Below are 22,508 nucleotides of genomic sequence, written 5' to 3'. Positions count from 1 at the left end.
CATTTAAGCATGACAGGTTGGAGCAGGATGTTTTGTTTTAAGACAGTAAAACTGCCCCCTTCCCTTTCAAGCTTTCAGATGTTTTTAAACACCAGAAGCTCACAGATTAAGACCGCAGCCTGAACACATGCTGTGGACCAGGGCCACATTAAGATGAGCTCAGGGAATGGTCCAGAGGCAGAACCTTTTCTAAGTCCACCTTCTGTTCTGCGGAAGGGTGATCAATCTGGGGGGTGACTGTCGTGCTGGTCGGAGTCTGGGGCAGTCACTGGTGGTGGCCCCCATGCCTCCCCGGGGGAGGCGGACTTTCTTTTAAAGGTTATCTTCCTCACACACTTCTCCTCCTTTTTCTCATTTCCTTCCCTGTCCCCACACCCACAGCCTGCCAGTGGCCAAGTCTGCAGGCCGCCAGGGTTCTCGTTGGGCCCTCTTTTAATGCTGCGATAAAATGTGCTTATTACTCCCACTTAATAGAGGCCTGAGGGTAATTTTGGTGACTCAGGGCAGATGGTAAATTAGTGGTGAGACAATGGGATTCAGCAGCTCCTCTCAGGGTCTGTGGCTCACCCCAAGACACCACACTTCCTCTTCTCACAGGGCAGCCCCACCGTATTTGCTATTGTGGACTTTTCATCTAAAAATGCATCTTGACAACCAGCCAATTATCCCTTAGTTATGGTCTTCATGACACTGGTGTTGGCCGGTATCCTGACTCACAGAATAAGTGTGTCTAACTGAGCATCGAATAGAGTTCTAAAATCTTTACAACATAGTAACTCTGATGTATTGCTTTAAATACATATACATATATATGCATATGCATTTATACACACACACACACATCTGATTGTGTGATAGCAGGAGTGGGGCGTTTGTAAAGGCAGAGATGGCATCTGTTAAATTGAGCTCTATATTTCCCAGTTCTCACGTCCCACAAATAAAACCTACAAAAATGATAATTTTTCAAACATTGAATCCTCTATCTCTGTGTAATGAGGCATGTAGAGAGGAGGAGAAGAATTTTTGTGCTTTTTTGCCTTTGGTGAAAATTCTCCAAGGAGTAATTTCATCTTTAAATGAAAAGTTTTGTATCAGGTGATTGTCTGAGCTCTAGGAATCACTGAAGCCTCAGGTTCAGTTGTGAGGAGACACACAAGTGCACATTCTTGTAGACACAGCCCCATACACCCATCACATGCTCAAGGAGTAAGGCAATAGAATGTGGAAAGAACTAATTTTAGTGTTTTTAATTACATTGTCATAGAATCTAAAGCAGCTAGGCAGTCAAGTACATCTTTTAAGTCTCCTAGTCCTTCAATATTTTGCCTGCTCTCCTGCAAATCCCCATGCCTTCTTCTCCCAATAGTCAAGGCAGAGATGAGCCTAGAAAACAGGCTCAGCACAATGGGTCACTCCCGAATACTCCTCAAAATCTTACTTTCCCACAGTCTGATATCTTTCAGGTCACAACTCTTATACGCTCGGGTCATTACTAATCTGTAGAGTTGAATTAATTCATCCAGGAAATGATACATGAATTGACAATGCAAAGGAAAATGACTACGAATATAAAACACCACCCAAAATATCCCAAATGCTTTCCTGCTGATATCCACATGGCACTGATACATTTTGCACAATTTTTCAACATTGAGAATCAATGCCAGCACTATCCCCCAGCGACTCCACTGTGGTCTGAGAAGAGAATATAGATTTCTACCTGGGGTAGGGACATTCGGACCATTTACAAGGAAACAGAGTAATTACAACCAAAGGGAAACAGCTAGCAAGAGGTAAAAACAGTTTTACCCAAATCTCAAAAGTGGAAAGCAGATGAGTAACCTAGAAATGATTCAAGCACACTTAATGTTCAAATTCTATTAAGCAGTTTGTTGTGGAGAACAAAGGAGAATATAGAGCCTCATTACACTAAGAATCTTAGTGTGTGTGTGTGTGTGTGTGTGTGTGTGCGTGTAGTAGCTCTGTCATGTCTACTGTAACATGTTATCATCTATAGATGATAACTTTACAACTCCATGGGCTGTAGCCCGCCAGGCTCTTCTGTCCTTGAAATTCCCCAGGCAAGAATACTGGAGTGGGTGGGATCTTCCCGATCCAGGGATTGAACCTGGTCTGCCATATGGCAGGCAAATTCCTTACCATCTGAGCCACTAGGGAAGCCCTTAGTAAAAGTATGTAGTAAAAGAAGAATCTTAGTCAAAGTATATAATCTGTGTTTTGTAACTTTTCTTTTTCCTATGCTATGTATTATGGCGGGCATACTACTAATAAAAATAAACTCCTATTTTAATGCTTGACTTTATAAGCGTCTACACCTGAAATTGTACCTGTGAACTATAATTCAGAGTTGTGTTTTTTTAAAAAACCCTCCAATCCAGCTGCCACCACTATTTCCAAATTTCCAATATTTCCAAATATTTGTAACTAAATAATTCAAATCTTACTCTTTATCTATCTGCTCAGATTTTTCTGCTGAAAGTTAGATGAGTTTCTATCATTGCTATTTAGGAGTGGCAGAAGAATCTGTAAATTACATGCCAGCATACCTGGTGTTATAAAGTCCCTTTCATAAGATTGCTTGCTTTCCAATGTTTCATTTTACATTTGTAACTCAGTAGTCAGTCCACCTCATTCTACAAACACATTAAGATAAAATAAACTCAAAAGTGTCTTATATATAACAACCTCAAACCACAAATTTTCTAGGCAACTCTAGCAAAAAGAACATCCAGATAAGGCCAAAAACATTGTATCCCGAGTACAAGTAGATATTGAGATCTTGTAAGCAACTGGACCTCAGCCAGGAAGCATGTGCATTCAGAAATGTGGGGGAAAAGTACAAGATATGCACATAACTGTTATTTGAAGTTGAACTTGAAAACAAAACTGTAGTGATTCATTGTCTTATCTCAGCCACATATCTGAGTGGCCAGTCTTCTTTCCCATTATGATGAAATCAGAATAATAGCCACCCCTCCTAATAGGAATTAAGACAGTATTTCGCTTAAACTCTATAATTATATGATGGCCTACAAAATAAACAGCTACCCAATCTTCTCTTCTCAAATCAGATTCATGTTGTCGAAGGTTGGGCCAAATACGAGTAAGAAGATAAAATATTATGGAAGGCACTGCTTAGGGTTTACTGTTTTAAATGTTTTACATACAATGCTATTTAATTCTTACAGAAGCTCAATATAGTGGGTTCTTTATCGCCATGTTACAGGTGATAAAACTGAGGCTCCTGGAGGTGAAATGACTTGCCCCCTCACAGACAGCCTGCACTGTGTATATACTCTATTGAGACACTGCCAACCGGAAAGATTGTGTAACTCAAAATTACCAACAACACTTTTCATCACTGGGGTGGATTCCCAGGTGGTTCAATGGTAAAGATTCTACCTGCCGATGCAGGAGACACGGGTTTGATGCCTGGGTCAGGAAGACTCCCTGGAGAAGGAAATGGCAACCCACTCCAGTATTCCTGCCTGGGAAACCCCATAAATAGAGGAGCCTGGTGGGCTACAGTTTCACGCAGTTGCAAAGAGTCAGACTCAACTGAGCGACTGAGCACGCATAGATCCTTCATCACTCTCAAGTGTTTCTGAAATATTCTCTCTTCTACTTCTAATCTCTCAAACAAGAAACTTTTTTTCTCACATCACAGTTTTGATGTGAGAAGGAAATAAGAATTCAGCCAATATGCAGTCTTGTTTTATTCTACTACCTTATAGCATTATGCTTTGGATAAAAGAATCATGGAAATTGACATTTGCCACTGATTTCCACTAACAATTAGCAACAGGGTATTTTCTAACTTTCCTGTTTTGTTTTGTTTTTTTAAGAAGCCCTGCCAGTTTTAATATTTTCAATCAAATCTTATTTTCCAAGTATCATCATTCCTTAGGGATATATGAATTTTCAAGCCCTCTCACAGTGTGAAATTTGGAGGTAGGGAGTAGATTATTCCCTTTTCTTCATTATTTATCTCAGTAAAATCATTAGAGCAGCCTTTCTCAAAGCATCTTGAAATTTAATTTGCATTTCTGGTTCCTAGTTTGGCCAAGTTCTCTGTAGTTCAAGGCGTTTAACAGAGAGATCAACGAAAGCAACTGAATTCCAGAAGCAGGAGACTGAGCTGTATCATCGGTTCACTTTTTAAGGAAATCCAATTAATCAGAATACCATTCTTCCCCGATACCCAGGGCTATTATTCTTGAGGCTATTCATATTATTTTAATAGTTATAGAGTATTTGGAGTATTAGAAGTTTACTACAACTGAAGAAAAGCCCCATAATTGATTTGTTAATGTTTTATTCTTCTCTTTTTTTCTACTGGCATGTTCTTTACATGCACTCAATAAATATTAAACACTCAAACAACTCTCTCTCTTAGGTGGCAAGCAAACCTCTAGAATGTCGAAACAGTAGAGTGAGGAACAATGCACCTAATTGAAATGGCAGGGTAATTTGGAAAATAAAATTGAGTTGCTGCAAATCCCAAATTCCAGAATAAAAATGTTTATACTCACTCAAATGCAGATTGTTACTGGCTTTGAATAATTATTAGAATAAAAAATACTTGAACACTAACAATATACTTGATATGCACAGAACAAACACAGTCTACATGTCTCTATTATTTTGTCCAAGGAAGTGCAGGGCACAATGAGCCTGACATTTTCCTTGGTGGTTTTGTTTTGAACACAGTTTATAAAGTGCCTGAATATGGTGAAACAATAGGCCAAGCCACCAAATGTACAACCAGTGTTAAAAATGTCATGGACATGATTCTTCAGAAAATTCTAAACCCATTAAGTAAGGAACAGGAAGCAAGCTAATAGAAATGAAATGGTTAAATGATTCTGCTACTCAGTATCTTATTTTCCTCCCCAAACATATTAATTTAGAACACAGATCAATTCAAATTGTAAAATTCCAGATTCTCTGGAATTTTCTGGTGGAAGCTGGAGCCAAGGAAATGATGACAATTAAAATGAAAGTGGAAAAATGCATTTATTTGCACCTGGAATTATGCAATGCTAACACATAATGACTCTAAAAGACATGATATTTATCTGTACAATGAGGGTTAATCTTTTCTACTCAGGGCTATGCCAATCTTGGCAGAGATGCCAGCCATATCTTAAAAAGATAAATTCCATATGCTTTGTAGAGTTATAGCATATTTCCCATAAATAATGTATACAACAGACTGTAAATAAATAATACATTTATCCGAACTGTTCAAGAGTAAAGGGCAGGGTGGTTACTCATGAGACGGACTCTCTTATGAATGAACAATTTCAAATAAAAGTAATGTCCAATGGTGAGTTATCACAAAGTTCTTACACTAAAATATTCTTAAGTGGAGAGCAGGGAAGGGGTATTCAAATAACCCCAGATCAGGTGGGAACTTTCAAATAAATGTTCCAACTAAATGCAAAATGCCCAATTTTATTGCTTAAATTTCTATTGTGATTGTTGCATCGTAGCTAATAGCATTTTACCTGTTTTCTGCAATTCTTAATTCTCTCTGTACACTACTGGTTTTTGTTTTTGTTTTGTTTTGTTTTTTTGATCAATGAAATAACTAGATTTAAAATGTCAAGTATGAGTTTTTGTCCCATGAAACACATAGAATCTTTTCATTGTATGAATAATTTTAACTACAGTCCATAGAAAGGAAGGTTACTACGGAACAAAAATTTAAAAAGAACCCATGTGCAGTAGTTAGTCTGCTAGGGCTTTACATAGTAAAATTGTTAGTCTCCATCTCTGAAGTATCTCCCTTTTGAAGCCCTGGAGACACATAAACTATTTCGACTTCTTGTAAATAGTGGAAGTAGGCTTTTAGATCTTCAGACATTGTACACCATTTAGTATGAAATTAAGTTTTCAGATCACTAAGGAATAGTCTCTGAATTACAGAAAACACTATAGGTCACAGTTAATTATAGCTTGTCTATCAAATTAAGTTAACATTTGAGAACACATCCAAATAGTTATGGAGCCATTAAGAGGAGGGTTATTGTCAAAGAAATTCTTATTCATTCAACTTCTTATATTTTCAAAAGAAGAGAGATAAGCCTTTTTACAAGTTGGGATGGGATAAGGAAACTCTGGGTTTACATCAAATTGCTCTCTTCATTGTCCTTTTGACGACTATGTCGGTTTCATTACAAACTTCATTTTCCAGAGTTTCATAATAGTCATAAACACACTTGACTTTAAAGAGTTTCTATGGGACATAATGTGAATGCAAATGCAGAATAAAATGCAAATCATGGAGGTCTGGGACCAAATATGGACTATCAGTTAAGAATCCAGTTACTGAAAACAAACATTAAGGCCTTAAGAGGAAGAACACAAAGAGGCTGATATGAATCTTTATATCAAGTATTCACAGCCCTGGGGAAAGCAAACAAGAATAACAGTTTTCAGTTTTTCACCTAATTATAAAGCACAGGGGTTTGGGAATGTTTGATGACTTTGGTTTCTATTCATTCCATTTTAAAGTGAGTAACATTTTTCCTCTTCTCAGGAAAACAAACCCACGTGTGGGTAAGAACCCGTGAAGTACTCAGATAGGGAAACGACACCCAGCACACTAGTTCAAGTTCAAATCTCAGGCATAGGAGGCTTGCCAATCAGCGGGGAGAAAATGATAAGAAAAAGAAAGAGCTATAGCTCTGTCTTGCTAAATAACAATCAACAACCCAGACACTTACAACTAATGAATAATGAACATGTGATCATGTCGTGTTGTAAAGTGTAAGGAAAAATCTAGAGAAATGGGAATTCATCATAACAATTAATTCTAAGCCAGCATATGTTGTCAGGGAATAACTTCTAATATCACTCAAAATGCTAATTATTTACTTACTACTATTTTCTAAATGACTTGGAATCATGTATGTTTAAATCCATTGTAAAATTTAAGACTTGATATTGTGTCAAAATGAAGGAAAAAAAGACTATAAAATGTTGCTTAAACTTGTTAAACTCATAAAAAGTTGCAGTCATTTTAGAAGTATTACTTAGTAAACTTAGAAACAGCATTTCCTTTCTATGGAAAAATACCATTTAAGTTTTTCTTAAAGAAACATAACACTTCATTCAAAGTTCTTTACCTCATCTTTATAAATCCTTTTAATTATAAATGGAGTCATAAAGACTATCAAGGGTAAAAATATATTTTTGAGAATTATAAATAATATAAAATTTATTTTCACAACTTATTTATCCTGCATTAGTTTATACTGTATACAGTGGTGCATCAAAAAGCCAGAACATGGTTATTGCACATCTTAAAGAGAGTTAATGACTTAGTTCTGGTTATAGTTTGTATTTAACTGTATATACTCATGATACCAATAAACAACAGGTGTATAATTCAATAAATGTAGAAATAAGCATTTTTTTCAGTAAAGAATAAACTCTTTATGGTATGTTTTATTCAGTTTTAGAACTTCTGAACCAAGAAGCCCAGAAATATAAAATCATTTAAAAATATTTGCACTCTTATATTTCCCTTTAACAAGAACATATTTCCTAGATTAAGAAATGCTATTTGGAAAAAGAGTGTTCAGAGACAGTATAGCAAAGTGTTACCAATTGCTTTAATTCTGCACACATGAATGCATTAAATTGATTGAAATTGGATTCTAGTGACAAATATTTAAATGAATGTATTCTCACTTATTTCACATAGTATCTTTTATACCATTTATTAAAATGTCAGATTGAAAAGTGTGGGAAATCTAGCAGTTTCCCGATAAAGGTATAGCTCTACTTTCTGGAGAAGCTGTTTAAGACTTCAATGAGCTTTCCCAAATTCCCATAATCCTGAAACCATGGCATATTAAATTAAGGATACAGTGAAGGAGACTTTTTATCTTTTCCACTACACACACACACACACACACTCATCTGCTTGAATTTTTCAAAACTGATCTCATACATGTTAGGTTTATCCACAAATGGGAAAGATTTAGTAAAATATCCAAAACTTTCCTGGATCCCCCAAGTCAAATTCTGAAATAATTATTTAAATTCAAATTGGGAACCTGTATTTTATGTTTTAGACCCTAACCTTTTAACAGGTACCATATCCTGAGGTTTCCTGCCTAGTAAGGACACCAAGCCCTACGTGACTAAAGCAGTATTGTTTCACTACGGATTTTGAAAACTTTTAGGCCTAACATCTGCACAAGTGGCAGAAACACTATGTCAAATGTATTCTATTTTTATTTCTTTATTTGTAAAAGAAGACTTTCCCATAGTTTTGATGTCATTTAAAAATATTAAATTAATTTTTTGCGCTCAGGAGAAATGGCAAAAAATGTCTGTTTCGATTATAACATAAACTCAAGTGCTACTTTGATACAAATACAACAGATATCATAATCCAAAAAAGGCCATGGAAAATGCTACAGTTGCAAACATTTAAGACTGTGTAACAAAAATGACTGAGAATGGTATCAATTTACTATCCTTCAACTATTTCCATGACAGTGGAGTCAAATAATGTTGAATTATAGACCTTTTTACAGGAAGTCTTATTTCGTGTTGGTTTTTTGATCATTCCCCTGCTAGTCCATATAGGAATTTGGCTGTACGCCGACTTTTCTTTAAAAGTTTCTGTATACATACTCAGGTTGTGTTTGATGATTAAATGATCATTTATTAAAACTTAAGCATTTCATGTTGGTTTGACATATTTATGTTTCATGAGAAAATATTGCTATTGCAATGGCAAGCACAGCAATACCAATGTGAAAATACTTCACTTGAATTCATTTGACAGCATTTTCATTTATATGTGTTTTAATACAACTTGTTATGTATTCTTCAGTTTCTCCAACTCCACCTGCGAGGGAAGGTAAGCTAGTTTTATAACATAGGCCCCTTGGTAATACTGTAGTCTATCTGCTTGGCCTTAAAAAAAACCTATATTTCTACTATGGGACCACAAATAGTCTTTGTTTTTAAGAGTACGGAGTTTTACTGCATAATTTTCCGTCCGTCACCCGGCAACAGCTGTGTTTTAAATCTTTCGGACTATGACAAACATTTTAACATTTAAACATACGAGTGTTTGAAAACATAATGATTTAAAATTTGTTTATTTTCAAAGTTGGGCCATTATAGCATGATATTTCAGTTACTTTTTCAAAAGCAAGGCCCTTATTTTAAGGCCTTTTCTCCTTCTTCTTTCTTCTACTAAACTTCCCCATGTTTTCTACTAAAAATCTCTAAGTTAGGACTGATAGCAAGAGTCCCCACAACTATTCTATATATTTCCAAATGATGAACCATGGAGTCACTCTGGTGGGAGAAAAACTGCTATTTGAGTGACCTGTTGCCACAGAGCTAGTTAAATCACTGAACAACAGTTACTGTTATGGGGCTTTACTTTGTACAAAGTAGCATTAGTACCATTGCTTTCTACTAACCATAGAGCTTACACTGGGGACTTCTACTGAGAAAGAGAGAGAGAAACTAGGAAAGGGGAATAACTTTTACAGCATTAACATTTAGACTTTGAGACATTTAAAAATGTAATCGATCTCAACCTATCTGCACTGACTCTGTACCACTCTTTTTTTTTCCTTTCAAATGTTTTTGGCGTGCCCCTAATAAGAATCAATACATCCCTACTCTGACAGTCACACATAAATACACCCAAGGAGCCAATCAGAAAACAATAAAAACACACCTGGTAAACAAGTATCTTTGAAATCAAAGGATACTAAGCAACAAAGGGCCTAAAATGAACATCCCAATTAGCCACTGTAGTGACAAGCAGTCAACACCTTATTATTTAATCATTAAAGAGAATCTTGCCATAATTTCCCTCTGACATATTTCAAGAGGAATTAAGAGTATCCCACATGACTCACAACAACAATCAAAAGTAAAGTCAGATTATTCTAAGACTCCATGGCCTTCAAGGCTTGTGGACTCAGAGGTTCCAGGATTAAGACATTAAGTGAGACCCTAAAAGTACTTACAACTTAAATAAGTTGTGTCCATGTGTTAAGCATTTAGAAACAAACTAATTGACATTTTCCTATCCCTCCATGTTTGTGTCCAGTTTTTCTTAATAGATGAAAACAAAATTGCTTGCATTCCCAGTATTAGTAAATATCCCTTGGCCTCATCTATTTTTTTTTTTTTCTAAAGCAGTGGATCCAATAACATGAAGAACATTAGGCCTCCCCATCCCTTAGCAACACCTCCTCAAGAGAAAGCTTAAATCTCCCTTGGAGGTGTCCCCGTCCCACTTTGCAGGGAAGGGGTGTTTTCCGTCAAGTTCAAGTTCAGTTTTAAGACGGTCATCTCAAACGATGCTTTAGAAACAACGTTCTGGACTCTTCAAATAAAACACTGCCACCTGGGTTCCCCGGCCCCACTGGGAAACCAAAGCGCACTGGCCCAGGGCTGCCCCTGATCCCAGAGGCCCGGAAGCCTGCCGCTCTCCGGCCTGGGCCCTGCAGCCCCAGCGGCGGTCCCCACCCCCCACCCCCGCCTCCCCGCGTCCCCGGGGAGCTCAGCAGTGCTTGGCATTTAACCTGCCTGGCGAGCTTGGCTTTCTGGTTCCATCTCTGGGAGCCACATTACTTCTCCCCAGATGTCAGAGGCAAATCTAGATTAACATGCAACAGGGCGCCCTGCGCAGCCCGCCAGCCCTCGAACAGGAGCTGTTAAATGCAGATTCAGCCGAGGACCCCCCGGAGAACTGCTGTTGAATAAAAATTGTAATCCAAAGGGACCTTTTCTTTGCCTCCCCCTGCTTGTGGAAGAACCCGGGTTGGCCTGAGCACAGACTCAGCTAGTCCTGCTCGCTGCGAGGGGGCCTGGCCACCTCGGTTGGTGGCCTTCGGGGGCCCCAGGGACTCTTGCTTCTCTCTCCTCTCCCTCTCGCTACTGTCCTTGGAGTGGAAAATGCTTAGATTCAAGGAGTGGCGAGAAACAAACAACCCTAGGAAGGAAGGCTTTATTCGACAGCTCGTTCCTGGAGGGCGGCCTAAAGTCCAGCGTCTGGCAGCCAGATTCTTCCCCGCCTAACCCCTCTTGGCGACCCCAATTCCACCCTGGGTCCCCCAAACTCGCGCTCCGCCTCCCCGCGCCCTCCGTCCTTCTCCATCGCCAACCAGGCTCAACCCTGGCCTCGACGCCTCGCACGGTGGCCCCCTCTCTGAGCCCGCTCCCGGGGTCTCAGCCCGGACCTCGCCCCCTGCCAAGGCCGGAAAGGCCGGGTGCCCCTCCCTGCCCCCAGGCCCCGGGCGTCGGGAGCGACTGTGCCGAGCGAGGAGCGAGGCCGTCAGGAGAGGGCGCCCTGGAGGCCTGCGCCCGAGGTAGAGGGCTCTCGGACCTGGGACGTCGGGGTCTGGGAGTGGGAGTCGGGAGAGGGCGTTGAGGGTGGGGTGAGAGCGGGATTACGGCTTCTGGGGGCATCTTAATCTGATGAGAAAAACAAAACAAAGCACCAAACTAAGGACGCCTCAAGGCCAAGTAGATTTCCTCCGATTGAGCCCTCCGGGAAACCGGCTGGTATCCAAGTAATGGATTTCAAGTCCCCGCGCGGGTGGCAGCCTTCGCGCCCTCCGAGGAGAAAAGTAAAATAAAATAAACCCCACTGCCCACAGGCCCTAGAGACAGAGGGGCTAATGAGCAAACAACGCCCCGCGCTCGCACCACACCTGAAGCATCCAGGCCCGCAGCACACCCGCCACTGGGGCTCAAACTGGCTGGGCCGCATTCGCAGACAGGTGTCGAGGCAGTTTTTTCCGGGCCCGGCCCCTGGGGACGGGCGAGCCGGCTCCAATTTGGAGTACTGGCGCCCATGAGGCGGCCCTAGTACCTCTTCCCTCCGTCCCCACCTCCCAGGACAGGGGACTCCACCCCGCGACTGAGACACAGTCCCGCGTGCGCCCCACGCTCTGCGCGCCCGTCTCCAAAGGGAGCCCAGGCACTCTTGCTCCTGGCTTCTTGGAAACGGACAATTCCAAAGCACAAACTTGGGGTTTGCTGCCCTGGGCCCAAGTGAGACCTCGGTGAGCCCGAGAGGGTCCCGCGAGCGCGCCCACGCGCACAGGCCCACCGAGCCACGAGCTTAGCCAGAGCTGCGAAGCCCCCAGTCTTAAGCGGCCGGGAGGGAGGCACGCTGCTCATTTTATAGTTGGGGGAGGAGAATGAAGTACCAGCTTTTACCCCTGACCACTGCCCACCACCAACCCGCATGTCTCAAATAAAGGTAACTAACAAAAGTTTACCTAAGGAGTAGAGGGAGAACTCAATTTTGTTTTACCAATTTTGTACCCCCTAAAACACCCCTAACTCTGGTCCTTTATCTTTGATTTTAATAAAATAATGATTCGTTGAGGAAAATGGGGTATAAATCTTCATTTTGGAGGCAATTAAAGTGTTGATTTCATTCATGCCCCTAAGCGATTCTTGTAATTTGCTCAAATAGCTTTATGTACCCAGCACTCCGGAGCTTTTAGAATCCCATTTTCTAGTTAGGCTTGTTGGATTACAATTTTTATTCAACAGCAGCTACCCGAGGGTTCCTCAGCGGAATCTGCATTTAACAGCTCCGGGGAGAGGGCTGGCAGCCTGAACCAGGAGGGAGGCCGAGCGGCCGGCGGGGTGGGAACCGGGGGCCGCTTGCTGGTTTCCCACCTCGGCGGGGCCGCGCTAGGATCGCGCAGGCTGCCTGTTCCCGGCACTCGTCTACACTGCCGAAAGTTTGTAACTCGCCAATTAGAAAAGACCCGGCGCGTTGACGCTTTTAAAGCTCAGCTTTGCCTACCCTCCACTTCTTTTGGGAAAAAGGAGGAATTCCGCCTCTGCCGAGGGGGTCACCCAGAGAAATCCAGGTTGGGGATTGAAGGGAGTGATACGGAGAGAAGGAAACTTGAATATGACACCAAGACGAGTAGTCGAGCACTTCGGCAAGGACTCTGCAAGACAGTCGCTGGCCAACCGTGATCATGGCAGAGCTTGCAAAGAAAACTCTGTATGACTGGCTGTCCTTTGGCTTAACAAAGGCAGGCTGCTCTCTCTCACAAGACAGGACTCACGTGCCAAGTCAGAAAGAGAAACAACTCAGGGCCTTCACTTATAGCTGGACAGGCGCAGGAGGCCCGCCACCCAGATCTCTAGACGCCCTGCCATAATTCGCAACCGAAAGCTGTCCTGAACCCTGTTTCATCTCATCCACTCCTCACGTTTTCACTTTCAGTGCATTTTCTCAACTCCTTTGGGCCGACACAGAGACAGGAGTGAGGGAGAGAGGGACTAGGAACAAACATTGGTGTTGGGGTGAGAGAAATCTGCCCCCACCCCCAGCAACTCCAAATAAAAGTCGTCCCCACTTAGCAACGCAGCGGAAGAAGGGCCTGGAGGGAGGACGAGAGAGAGGAGGGGGCGAAGCCAGCGGAGGCCGGCAGCGAGAGCAGGGCGGCGCGAAGTCCCCCACCCGCCACACCGCCACACCGCCACACCGCCACACCGAGGGAGTCGCGAGGAGCCCCTGACGCAGACGCTTCCAAAAGCTGCCAACCCAGAGGGCCCAGAGCACGTACCGGCTGGAGGATGAGGAGAAAGGAGGAGGAGAAACGTCCATATTTATCTGTTTTTCTAACCTCGGCCTGGTCTTATTTTTTCTATTAAGTACAATAAAATGGGCGAGCTTGCAGCGAGCACTGCACAAAGCAATGTTCAGTGAGGTCTAGAAGCGTTCGGCCGAGGAAAACTGACAAGACAGGCTAATGAACCGTATAGACAGGGAGAAAATAGCATGCATTTGCTAGATTTCAAACCCTCCCTGTCTCTCTCAGACCACCTATCTTGGGTTTATTCCTAATAAAATAAGAAATAAGCAGTCCTTACACTTTTCTTTTCTTTGAGAGAGAAGGGGGAAAAAATGCTCCAGAACAAAGCCCTACCACCAGAGGCGGTCACTGGCAGTTAACACTCCCATTATTGTAGAGGGTAAATAAAATAAAGACAAAAATTAAAAGCGACAAGAAACAGGTCAAGTTTGCAGGCAAAGCTTTTACAAGCTCATCTCTCCAGGTCGAATCCCAGAGCCAGCCTTAATGAAGCAATAATAGCCACATTATTCAAAAATTTTCATTTCGATGGAAATGTATCTAAAAGGGACTTAATCATATGCAAATAATAAAAGGAGGTGGTAGTGATCCAGCAAGCAATATGCATACAGATTTTTTTTTTTCCCAGGGATGTTGAAATTGAAAAGCGCATACCTGGTCAGTTAGATTTGCTGATCTTGTTATATCTTCACTGTCTGATTTTGATCCTCCTTCTCTATCGTCTATCACCAAATCGATAGGCATTTTCCCTTTCAAACAGCTAATATACCGGTGGCAGAAATTGTCACATAATTCGTGTACCTACATTATGACAGAAATAAAAAAATGGAAATATAATCAGGAGTTCATAAATGACATTGACAAGTGCAATCCACCCCCCTTGTGAGATCCAAACTTCTAAATAGGGGAAACACAGGGCAATTGTCCTCCAGAGACCCCCAGACGCATCCAGAATTAGGAATAACTTTCTTTTCTAGCAAAATAGAGATATCCCAGAAAATTGACAGTGACAAGATGCTTCACAGGCTACAACATATTCAACACCCGTGTTAAATTCATCTGCTCCTGGGGCCGTGGCCATTAAAGAGGTGACCTACGTGGGTGACATTTAAGGTAAACTATTTAATTTTGTCCAGTTATTTTTATCATAAATCCTTTTCCAACATGTCTAAGCAAAAACTTAAATATACATATATATGTATGTATATAAAGGACCAGTACTGTGTTGGTATACGATATATGCCTGACAACCCAAGTCCCTTTAACATTGGTAATTAGGGTTTCTATCTATAAGAAGCATATATTAGGATGCTTCCTTAAAAAAAAAAAAAAAAAAGACTCCTGATATGGTGTGTGGGGGGGAACTCTTACAGCCACAAAAAGGTATCAAACTGATTAATTTTTTAAGGGAAAAGAATGCTTCAAAACATTTAGGGATAGGTGGAGCGGTGTCTTACAGGACACAGGCATCACTGACATGCAAAAATTCACAAGAAACCCCAGTGTGCTTACAATTTAATGTTACTTTGAATTACAATGCATTAAGTTTTTACTGCTGAGATTTATAGAACAGCTAGCAAAATCATGTTATCCCACACGCTTTCTTGAGTGTGAAGGTGGGATATGTGCAGGATTCCCAGATTCAAGAAACTGACACAACTATCAACTCTGCTTTGTCTCCGCAGAACCTTTAAAGTGCCTCCCCCACCGCCTCCTCCACACTCCTTGCCCACTCCTCCTCCCACTCCGCCTCTCCCCCTGTATCTGACCTGCCGCTGCTCTCAGACTGTCTTCCAGAAACTCACTGAAACTAAACAAAACTTTCCCCCCACTCAGAGGTAGCAAAGAAGACTAGGAGGAAGAAGAGAAGGTACAACCTGTGAAGCAAATTCAGGATAGCTTTCTACGCATCGAAGGGGATGCAGAGCCCTGCAACTACTTACACAAAGCCAGCAAGGTATTAAGAATGAATACAAGGCTAGGGCGTTTGTGATCCCAGTTTTAGTGTCTAAAATTGTAATTAAACTGCAAAGAGAAATGGACGCAAAGATTGGCCTTGACACTAATTACCAGAAAGAAAGACGTTTATGCAAATATCTTCGAAGCCTGAACTTCAGCCATTCTGAACCCTCCCTTTCTGTGTGTTTGGACGTGAGGGGGAAGCAAAAGGAGAAAAAAAGCTAGAGAAATTACCTTCTCTAATTCCAACAGATGAAACCTTAATACTTGTATGGCTTGAATCATCTGCAAAGATACAAAAAGAATGAGCGCCCCATTCGTAGTTTGCAGAAAATTGGCTGTCACAACTCTAACATCCCCAGCCCTCCCCTCCCCCCAGTAAATAGAGTTATTTTGATTTATGGCCATAACACTAAAACTTAACAGCAGCGACTGGGTACCATCTAGAGGTTTATATTTCTTAAGGAGAAAAAAACAGCTAAAACAACAACCAAGCATCTAAGTGGGGGTCATAAACACTCTTCTTGCCCATGGCTCCCCTCTTTCTCAGCCCCACTGCCCCTCCACCACCCCCAAAGGGCCGCACCCCTCCACTAGGTATTTCCTTGGAAGGCGTGCACGGAAAATATTCCCAATAGTTTCCAAACTGTGGCTCTTCACACTGCAAACTTTCTGCCGCCTTCTGCACACCTTTCCGATAAACTGGTGGTTTGGGAGGTCTGGCCTGGTTGCTTGCCCTCATGACGCGACTTTGAGGGCTGGGAAGTCCGCAAAGTTTAAGCACACACGCTGACAGGCCCGGAGATAAATCCCCGGGCTGATTAGAGCCGCGCTGCCCGGCTGTCATAAAAAACAAAAGCTCGCGTTTCCCCGCGCCGGTTCACCCGGCCCCTCTCGAGGTGAATTTATTTCCCCGGGACCCCGTCCCGGCCCACTTGCCGGTGGATGGAAACCCTGGCAGCCCACTTGCAAGCTATGGGAGGACGGGTCTAGAAACCTCAGGGCTCTCAAAGCAAAGCTTGGGGAGAAGGCGGGGGTGGGGGAGGGATGATGTGGGGAGGGGAGTAAGGGGTCCGCTCTTACCAAGTTATCCAGTTCTGGATTAGAAGAAAAGAGAGGTTTTTCTGCGCGAATCTAAATACAAGTGAGAAGGAGAGGGGAGAGGGAGGGGAAAGGGGGGGGGGAGAAAGAAACATTTGAAATCTGGTAGCCTTCCTAGTTTCTTGCCTCATTACACTGTCGGGGGCAGGATGTAACCTCCGGGACAGACTCGGTGACACCGAGTTCGTCCCGTGCAGAAACCCTTCAATGTGAGTCAAATAATCCGAAAACAAGCCCAGAGCACAGGGTTACTTCTCCCAGCAGTATGCTGCTAAGAGATCCCTGCCCAGCTAGCCAATTCCAAGGAAGGTCCTGCGCGGGGGGTGGGGTTTGGGGTCGCATTTTACAGAGAGAGCTTTCTGCGTCGGGTTAGGGAGCGGGAGTGGGTCAGAAGTGGGGTGATTTTCAGGCATCCGCAAACAGACACTGATTTAGGAGGAAAAGCTCAGGAAGATGTAACAGGCCTGGCTTAGGGCAGACTGTTCAGCTGGTTACTTTTGCAAATGTGCTGGGGCGGGGGTGGAGGGAGGTTCTTTCTTTCTTTTTTTTTTTTTTTTCCTTTTTACTTTTGAAACATTGATTTTGCTGACCTGTTTGGCGAACACGGCTATATCTTCATTGAATGACTCTGACGAGCAGACGTCCCCGCCCGCCACCCCCGGCTCGCGGGGGGTACAAGTAGCTAATTCACATTTCTCAAAAATCAGTGCTAAGAGAGGGAAGAGGGGGTGTCTGCAAGAAAATACAACAGTCACAAACAACACAATGGTTAGTCCCACGGCAGTGAAACAAGGAGCCCAAGAAAAACAGCCGGAGGAGCTCAAGACGGAGACCTCCCTCTCCCTGATTTTGACATCTACTTGTTCCCCTCCCCTCATCCCTACCCCCCAGGTGACTGCTCACCTCCCCTTCCTCCTTGGGCCCCCCAAAGTCGGAGGCCCTCAGCCATGGACCGTATCTGAGGACCGGTTCAGCCTATCTGGCCTGAGAAATTAGTAACATTTGCTAAGAATAAAACCCAAGCGGTTCCAGCAGCCATTTTGAATTAAGTTTCCCACCCCGACCAGCCCTCGGCCCTCCGATGCACACCCAGGACCTGGAAGAGGAGAAAGGCGCCGGGCGCAGGAGGTGGGAAATCTCGTTCAAGTGGGTTCCTCCGAGGCCGCCCCAGGAAGCTCAAACTCTGGGGATCTTGGAGGCAGGCGCTCAGCTAACTTGGGGCAAGGACCTCTCTGGCTGTGGGACCGACCGACTGTCAGAGGGCTGGACCACGGATCCTGACCCCACGGCCCTCAGAGGGCTGGAGGGCTCCTCCTCGGCTCCCTGCACACTTCCCTCCCTTCGCCGACGGTCCCCACCGCCCCCCCCACCCCCACCCCCCAAGAAAGTTCCTTCAAATGTGCCTGCGGTCAGGCCTTTCATTTTGTCCCTGCGTAATGGCAAAGCAGCTAGTATTGCGAGGGGCCTAGATGTTGCTTATCTCAGCCCATGAAAAACAAAACAAAACAAAAAAAAGCCTCTTCTAATGCCCAAAGAGGTGTCTCGAGTCTTTTATTAGCTCTCACAGCTCGGCTGGGAATTTAACAGTTTGGGGTCCTTTTCAAAGCTTCCCCAAATGTTCTGTCCGGGAGCCTAAACCATTTGCAGTTAACGCTGCGGAGAGGACGCTGGGATTTAAACAAGCCCATTGCACAAGGGACCAGAAGATAAAGCAGAAAGGGTTTTTAGTCCGGGAGGGTCAGTGTTACCTGATTTTTTGTTTTTCAAAAGTAGAAATAAATAAAAATAAAAGTGGCTGCAAAGTAAAAAGCGGTCCCCCAATACATCAGCACACAGTAGGCACAAGTGACTTTCAGAGGGTTTTGGTCTAACCCCAGGGCCCAGGAGAACACGGTGTGAACCGCAGCAGAACACTACACCGGCCGAGAGCACCCCGCATCTACTTCTAAATCCTGCAAGTTTCGCCCTTAAACACAAAGTCCTAAAACGGCCAGAAGTTTCTTAAGGTCTGTAACAATTCAGAGTGAGCTCCTCTCCTCGACTACAGTGGTCAAACTCCATAAATGCAAAGCCTGTTCCCCCTTGCCTGACCTGCAACTGTCCTCCCTTGATTTTATTGTGCGGTGGCAAGGCCAGCATACGGTGGTTGAGTAAACTTAGCAAGTCAGAACAATCAGTGGCTTAAAAGATTTTCCTTTAAACTAAAAGTTTCGTTTCAACACAAAGGCGCCTACGTTTAGAAATCCCCAACACTTTCCCCGAGAAGTCGAGCAAGTGAGGACTCCAACCCGCTGAACTACGGAGCCGGAGTCTGCGGGGGGTGGTGGGAGGCCGAGGGACCTTTGGCAACTTCCGCACGGCGACCCCTCCGCGGGCTTGGCCTCGGAGGAGCTGGACGCTGGACCCGCGCGGAGCCTGAGCGGAGACGGGGGGCGGGGGGCGTCTGGGCTGGCCGCCTCCCCCAAATCTCCATGCAAAGAGAATGAAAAGTCACCAAATAATGTACCTCCAAATCCAGAGAGCTCTGACTTTCCTCCTATCGAGGGCAAAGGGAAATGGGGAAAGAAAGCCTCGCCTCAAAACTGCTGAACCTGCTGCCCCGTCGTACCTACCCATAAATGGCATCTTTATCTCTCTTTAAAGCGTCATTGACCGAGGAACCCATGCTGGGAGCCATGGCGTTGGTGTGGGCTGTGTGCGGATACTGATGCGAGTGCAGAGGAGGCCCGTGGTTCAGGTGGTGGACGGGCTGCATGGACCTGGCCGCATGCGGGTCCCCATACATCGTGGAGGGAATGCCTACTCCATCCATGCCCCCGTAATGGGGCAGATCGTCGTACTGCATGACAAACAGGAGAGAAACAAGGTTCAGAAGGCCAGGCAGGCACATAGGGGAGACAGCAGGGCACGGAGCTTATACAATGTCAGTCCAGCTGGATCCTTCAACCCCGAATTCGGGGGCCTTGCCTCTCTGTAGTTGAGATTTCTCATTAAAAAAAAAAGTTTTTTAAAGTAAAAACTCTAGGATTCTCGGTGAGACTCAGCTAGATGGAATGGTTTTGCCCTAACTTGTGTCCCTATCAACTAGTCAGAAATTCAGGATCCTTTGGCAAGGAAGGAAGGAAGAAAGAAGGAAGAAAGGGAGGCATTCTCCCGGAGGGCGGAAGGTAAATCGTGCATGTCTCTAGAGGAGGAAATTCAAAATCACAATAATAAAACGTGCCAGGACAGGGCAACAAACCTGCCTAGTTTCACAGCCCCTTCCCATCAGGGGGAATTAAAAAAAAAAAAAAAAAGTTACGATGAGAACAGCTAAGCCAAGCACGTGAATTCAGACAGGCTTCTCATTTTATTTCCCGGCCAGCGTGGGGTTAGGCAGTCCTGCAAGACACTGCATTTCCTTTGCTCTCCAAGACAAACTCTGCAAAATCATACAAAACTAACTGCCCCCTTTGTAAGTGAAACTCAGAGAAGGGTAACTTCTCTTGGACATTAGGGCTGAATTTAGAATTAGCCAATATTCCCCCCAAGTTAAAAGAAAATCTATAGTTGGAGCAGTTATTCTATATTTTTTCTACTGCTATGAACTTTCCCCCTAAACTAGAAGGCAATGAGGTAGATGTTAGTCATCAGGTTTAAAGCAAATTTAAAAGTAAATGCACATTCATACCACCACCCCCCCATCTTCCTTCTCCAGAAAAACTACTTTCATATTGTCATTATTTTTGTGTGCAAAATTTAGCTATTGAGGTTTTTCTCATTGCTTCATTTCAGGCCAGTTCTTTTCCCAAGATTTGGAGGCACTGAGAGTGAAATGATTTTCAAAGAGGAATTACCACTTTCATCTCCTTAAAGACAGAGGTGTGAAAAGAGTTTGGAAGAACGCTGACATTTGCCTGAACCAAAGGAGTAAAGAAAAAATGTGTCAGCCTAGTAACTTTCTTTTGCAAACAGCGCTTTGAGGGCCAGGGCACAATTTATGCAAGGAAGGCTTTTTGTAGATCCCCTTTCTTTAAAGAAACTACGTCTGTTGGGTTGTCATTGTCTCACTTTACTCTCACTACATTTCCATTCAAATGGGAATATTGGGGAAATTAGTATTGCATTTTTAAAGTGAATAGTTGTGTGCTTAGTATCCAATTAGTGTAGGGCTTTGCTAAGAAAAACTTACAAAATACTACCTTGTATAAAAAGTCATGTACATAAAAATTACTTTTAAAAGATGAATGCTTTCCGACCCCCCCAAATCTGTTGTACTATGACAGTTATTTGCTTAAAAATGCTACACCCTTCCAGTGATATTAAAGATGAGCATAATCAATAACATATCAGAAGTTTCTCACTGCTTATTTTAGTTTAAAAATAGCTTTAAACTTCTGCTCCTTGAATGTTCAGGCTATATAACATCAAGTATCCAGCGCTTTTTGTTTTTTAAACAGATGATTGTCCGAGCTTGTATTTTTATTTATATAGCTGCTGGTTAGCAACCTATAGGAAACTTGATTACTTGAATTAACAATTACATGTAACATGCATAAGTCTACAAATGCATTGAATAAATCCTCTTGCTTTAGGCCACGGCTTTAGGAGCCTCATTCAAAAAAAGACAGAGAAAAAAGGAAACTTTTTAGCAGTGTCTTTCAGCCACGTTTCAATTTAATCTCACATTTGAGTTCCACAATTGTTTTTTAATACGTACCCTTTGCGCCATCGGCCTCCCTGGCTCCCTTCCTACTTCAACTTCTAATATATCCTCTTTAAGGCCAGTGTGAAAAGAAACAAATACGTAAACTCCCCCGGAAAAAAAAAAAAAAAAAAGCACGACGAAAAATCCCTTAACGTCTCCAGCAACGTGAGCTACTGGTCCCAGATCTTCGGTCTACGGGACCTGAAGCAAAGCGCCCGAGTCACTGAGCATAAAAGCGCTCCGTTTCCAAGACAGCAGCAGGGGCAAGGAAAAAAAAAAAAAAAAAAGGCAGATCTTCTCTCCCCAAAAAATCAGTTTAAAAAAAAAAAAGAGCGCCCCTCAGACCCAACTACCAAATCTCATGGCTTTCTGCCACTCCGGCTGTCAATCACAGGCGAGGTTGTCAACGTGGTGAATGAATGATCATCCGCTCTGTCTTCTTCTGGTCAGAACACCTCAAATGTTAATATTCAAATGCACAAAGCCCTAGCGTTCGCTTCCCTTGAATCAGTCCTAATTCCTAATCAGTTTCTCTCTTCTCTCGCTCGCTCTCTCTTTCTCTTTCTCTCTCTCTCTCTCCGTCTTTGCAACTGCTGCACTGGAGGGAGATTAGAGGAGGAGGTTTAAAAAAAATGTCTGTCTGAGTTTGTCTTAAAGGAGCCACGATCGATGCTGCCCGCTTGCAGTCCCCGTGCGTGTGTAAAGTGTGTGTTGCACAGGCGGAGAGGTGGATTCCGACCAGAATGCTAGAACCCGGAAGTAGTGGTGGCCATAACAGGTCGCGTCTTACACAATGCATTGGGCTGCAGCAAGTAGACTCCTCGGCAGGGGTGGGTGCGCGAAGCGAGCTCTGGCCGCACTGGAGAGGCAGAGAGGCGCTCCATTAAATCGCACGCCCAGGCACAAACACCCACACACCCAGGGCACACGCTCACAAGCGCAGGCAGAAGCCCCCGGACGCCGGTTTTATTTTCCGTATTCTTTTCTCTCCCTCCCCCTCCAGACTCTCTCCCCAAAGCTGACTCTCTTGAAATAAATCGGGAATAAACGCGGGACAAACCGCAGCGGGAGTTCTTTTGCACAGGGCTCCGCGGATAGACTTCCTGACTTTCCTC

At 43.5% G+C, this 22,508-nt stretch overlaps 1 protein-coding gene across 4 annotated transcripts in view; it reads right to left on the bottom strand.

The window, feature by feature from the left end:
* Positions 1-22,188, bottom strand: part of MEIS1 (Meis homeobox 1) — a 142,720-nt gene extending 120,532 nt beyond the window's left edge. For 2 of the 4 annotated variants that reach the window (XM_027555649.1, XM_027555647.1), the window contains exons 1-6: positions 21,406-22,188; positions 19,319-19,545; positions 17,297-17,438; positions 16,689-16,739; positions 15,840-15,890; positions 14,301-14,447 (exon numbers count right to left, since the gene is read on the bottom strand). In XM_027555649.1, the coding sequence (XP_027411450.1) occupies positions 14,301-14,447; positions 15,840-15,890; positions 16,689-16,739; positions 17,297-17,438; positions 19,319-19,545; positions 21,406-21,417 (630 nt within the window). In that variant the 5' untranslated portion in view covers positions 21,418-22,188. Of the gene's footprint in view, positions 1-14,300; positions 14,448-15,839; positions 15,891-16,688; positions 16,740-17,296; positions 17,439-17,802; positions 17,956-19,318; positions 19,546-21,405 lie in introns of those variants that run through there. The other 2 variants (XM_027555648.1, XM_027555650.1) reach the window with 2 other exon arrangements.
* Positions 22,189-22,508: the final 320 nt, after the last annotated feature.

Source organism: Bos indicus x Bos taurus, chromosome 11 (genome assembly GCF_003369695.1).
Source record: "Bos indicus x Bos taurus breed Angus x Brahman F1 hybrid chromosome 11, Bos_hybrid_MaternalHap_v2.0, whole genome shotgun sequence".
Classification (NCBI taxonomy): domain Eukaryota; kingdom Metazoa; phylum Chordata; class Mammalia; order Artiodactyla; family Bovidae; genus Bos; species Bos indicus x Bos taurus.
This window is presented reverse-complemented; position numbering and strand designations above follow the sequence as displayed.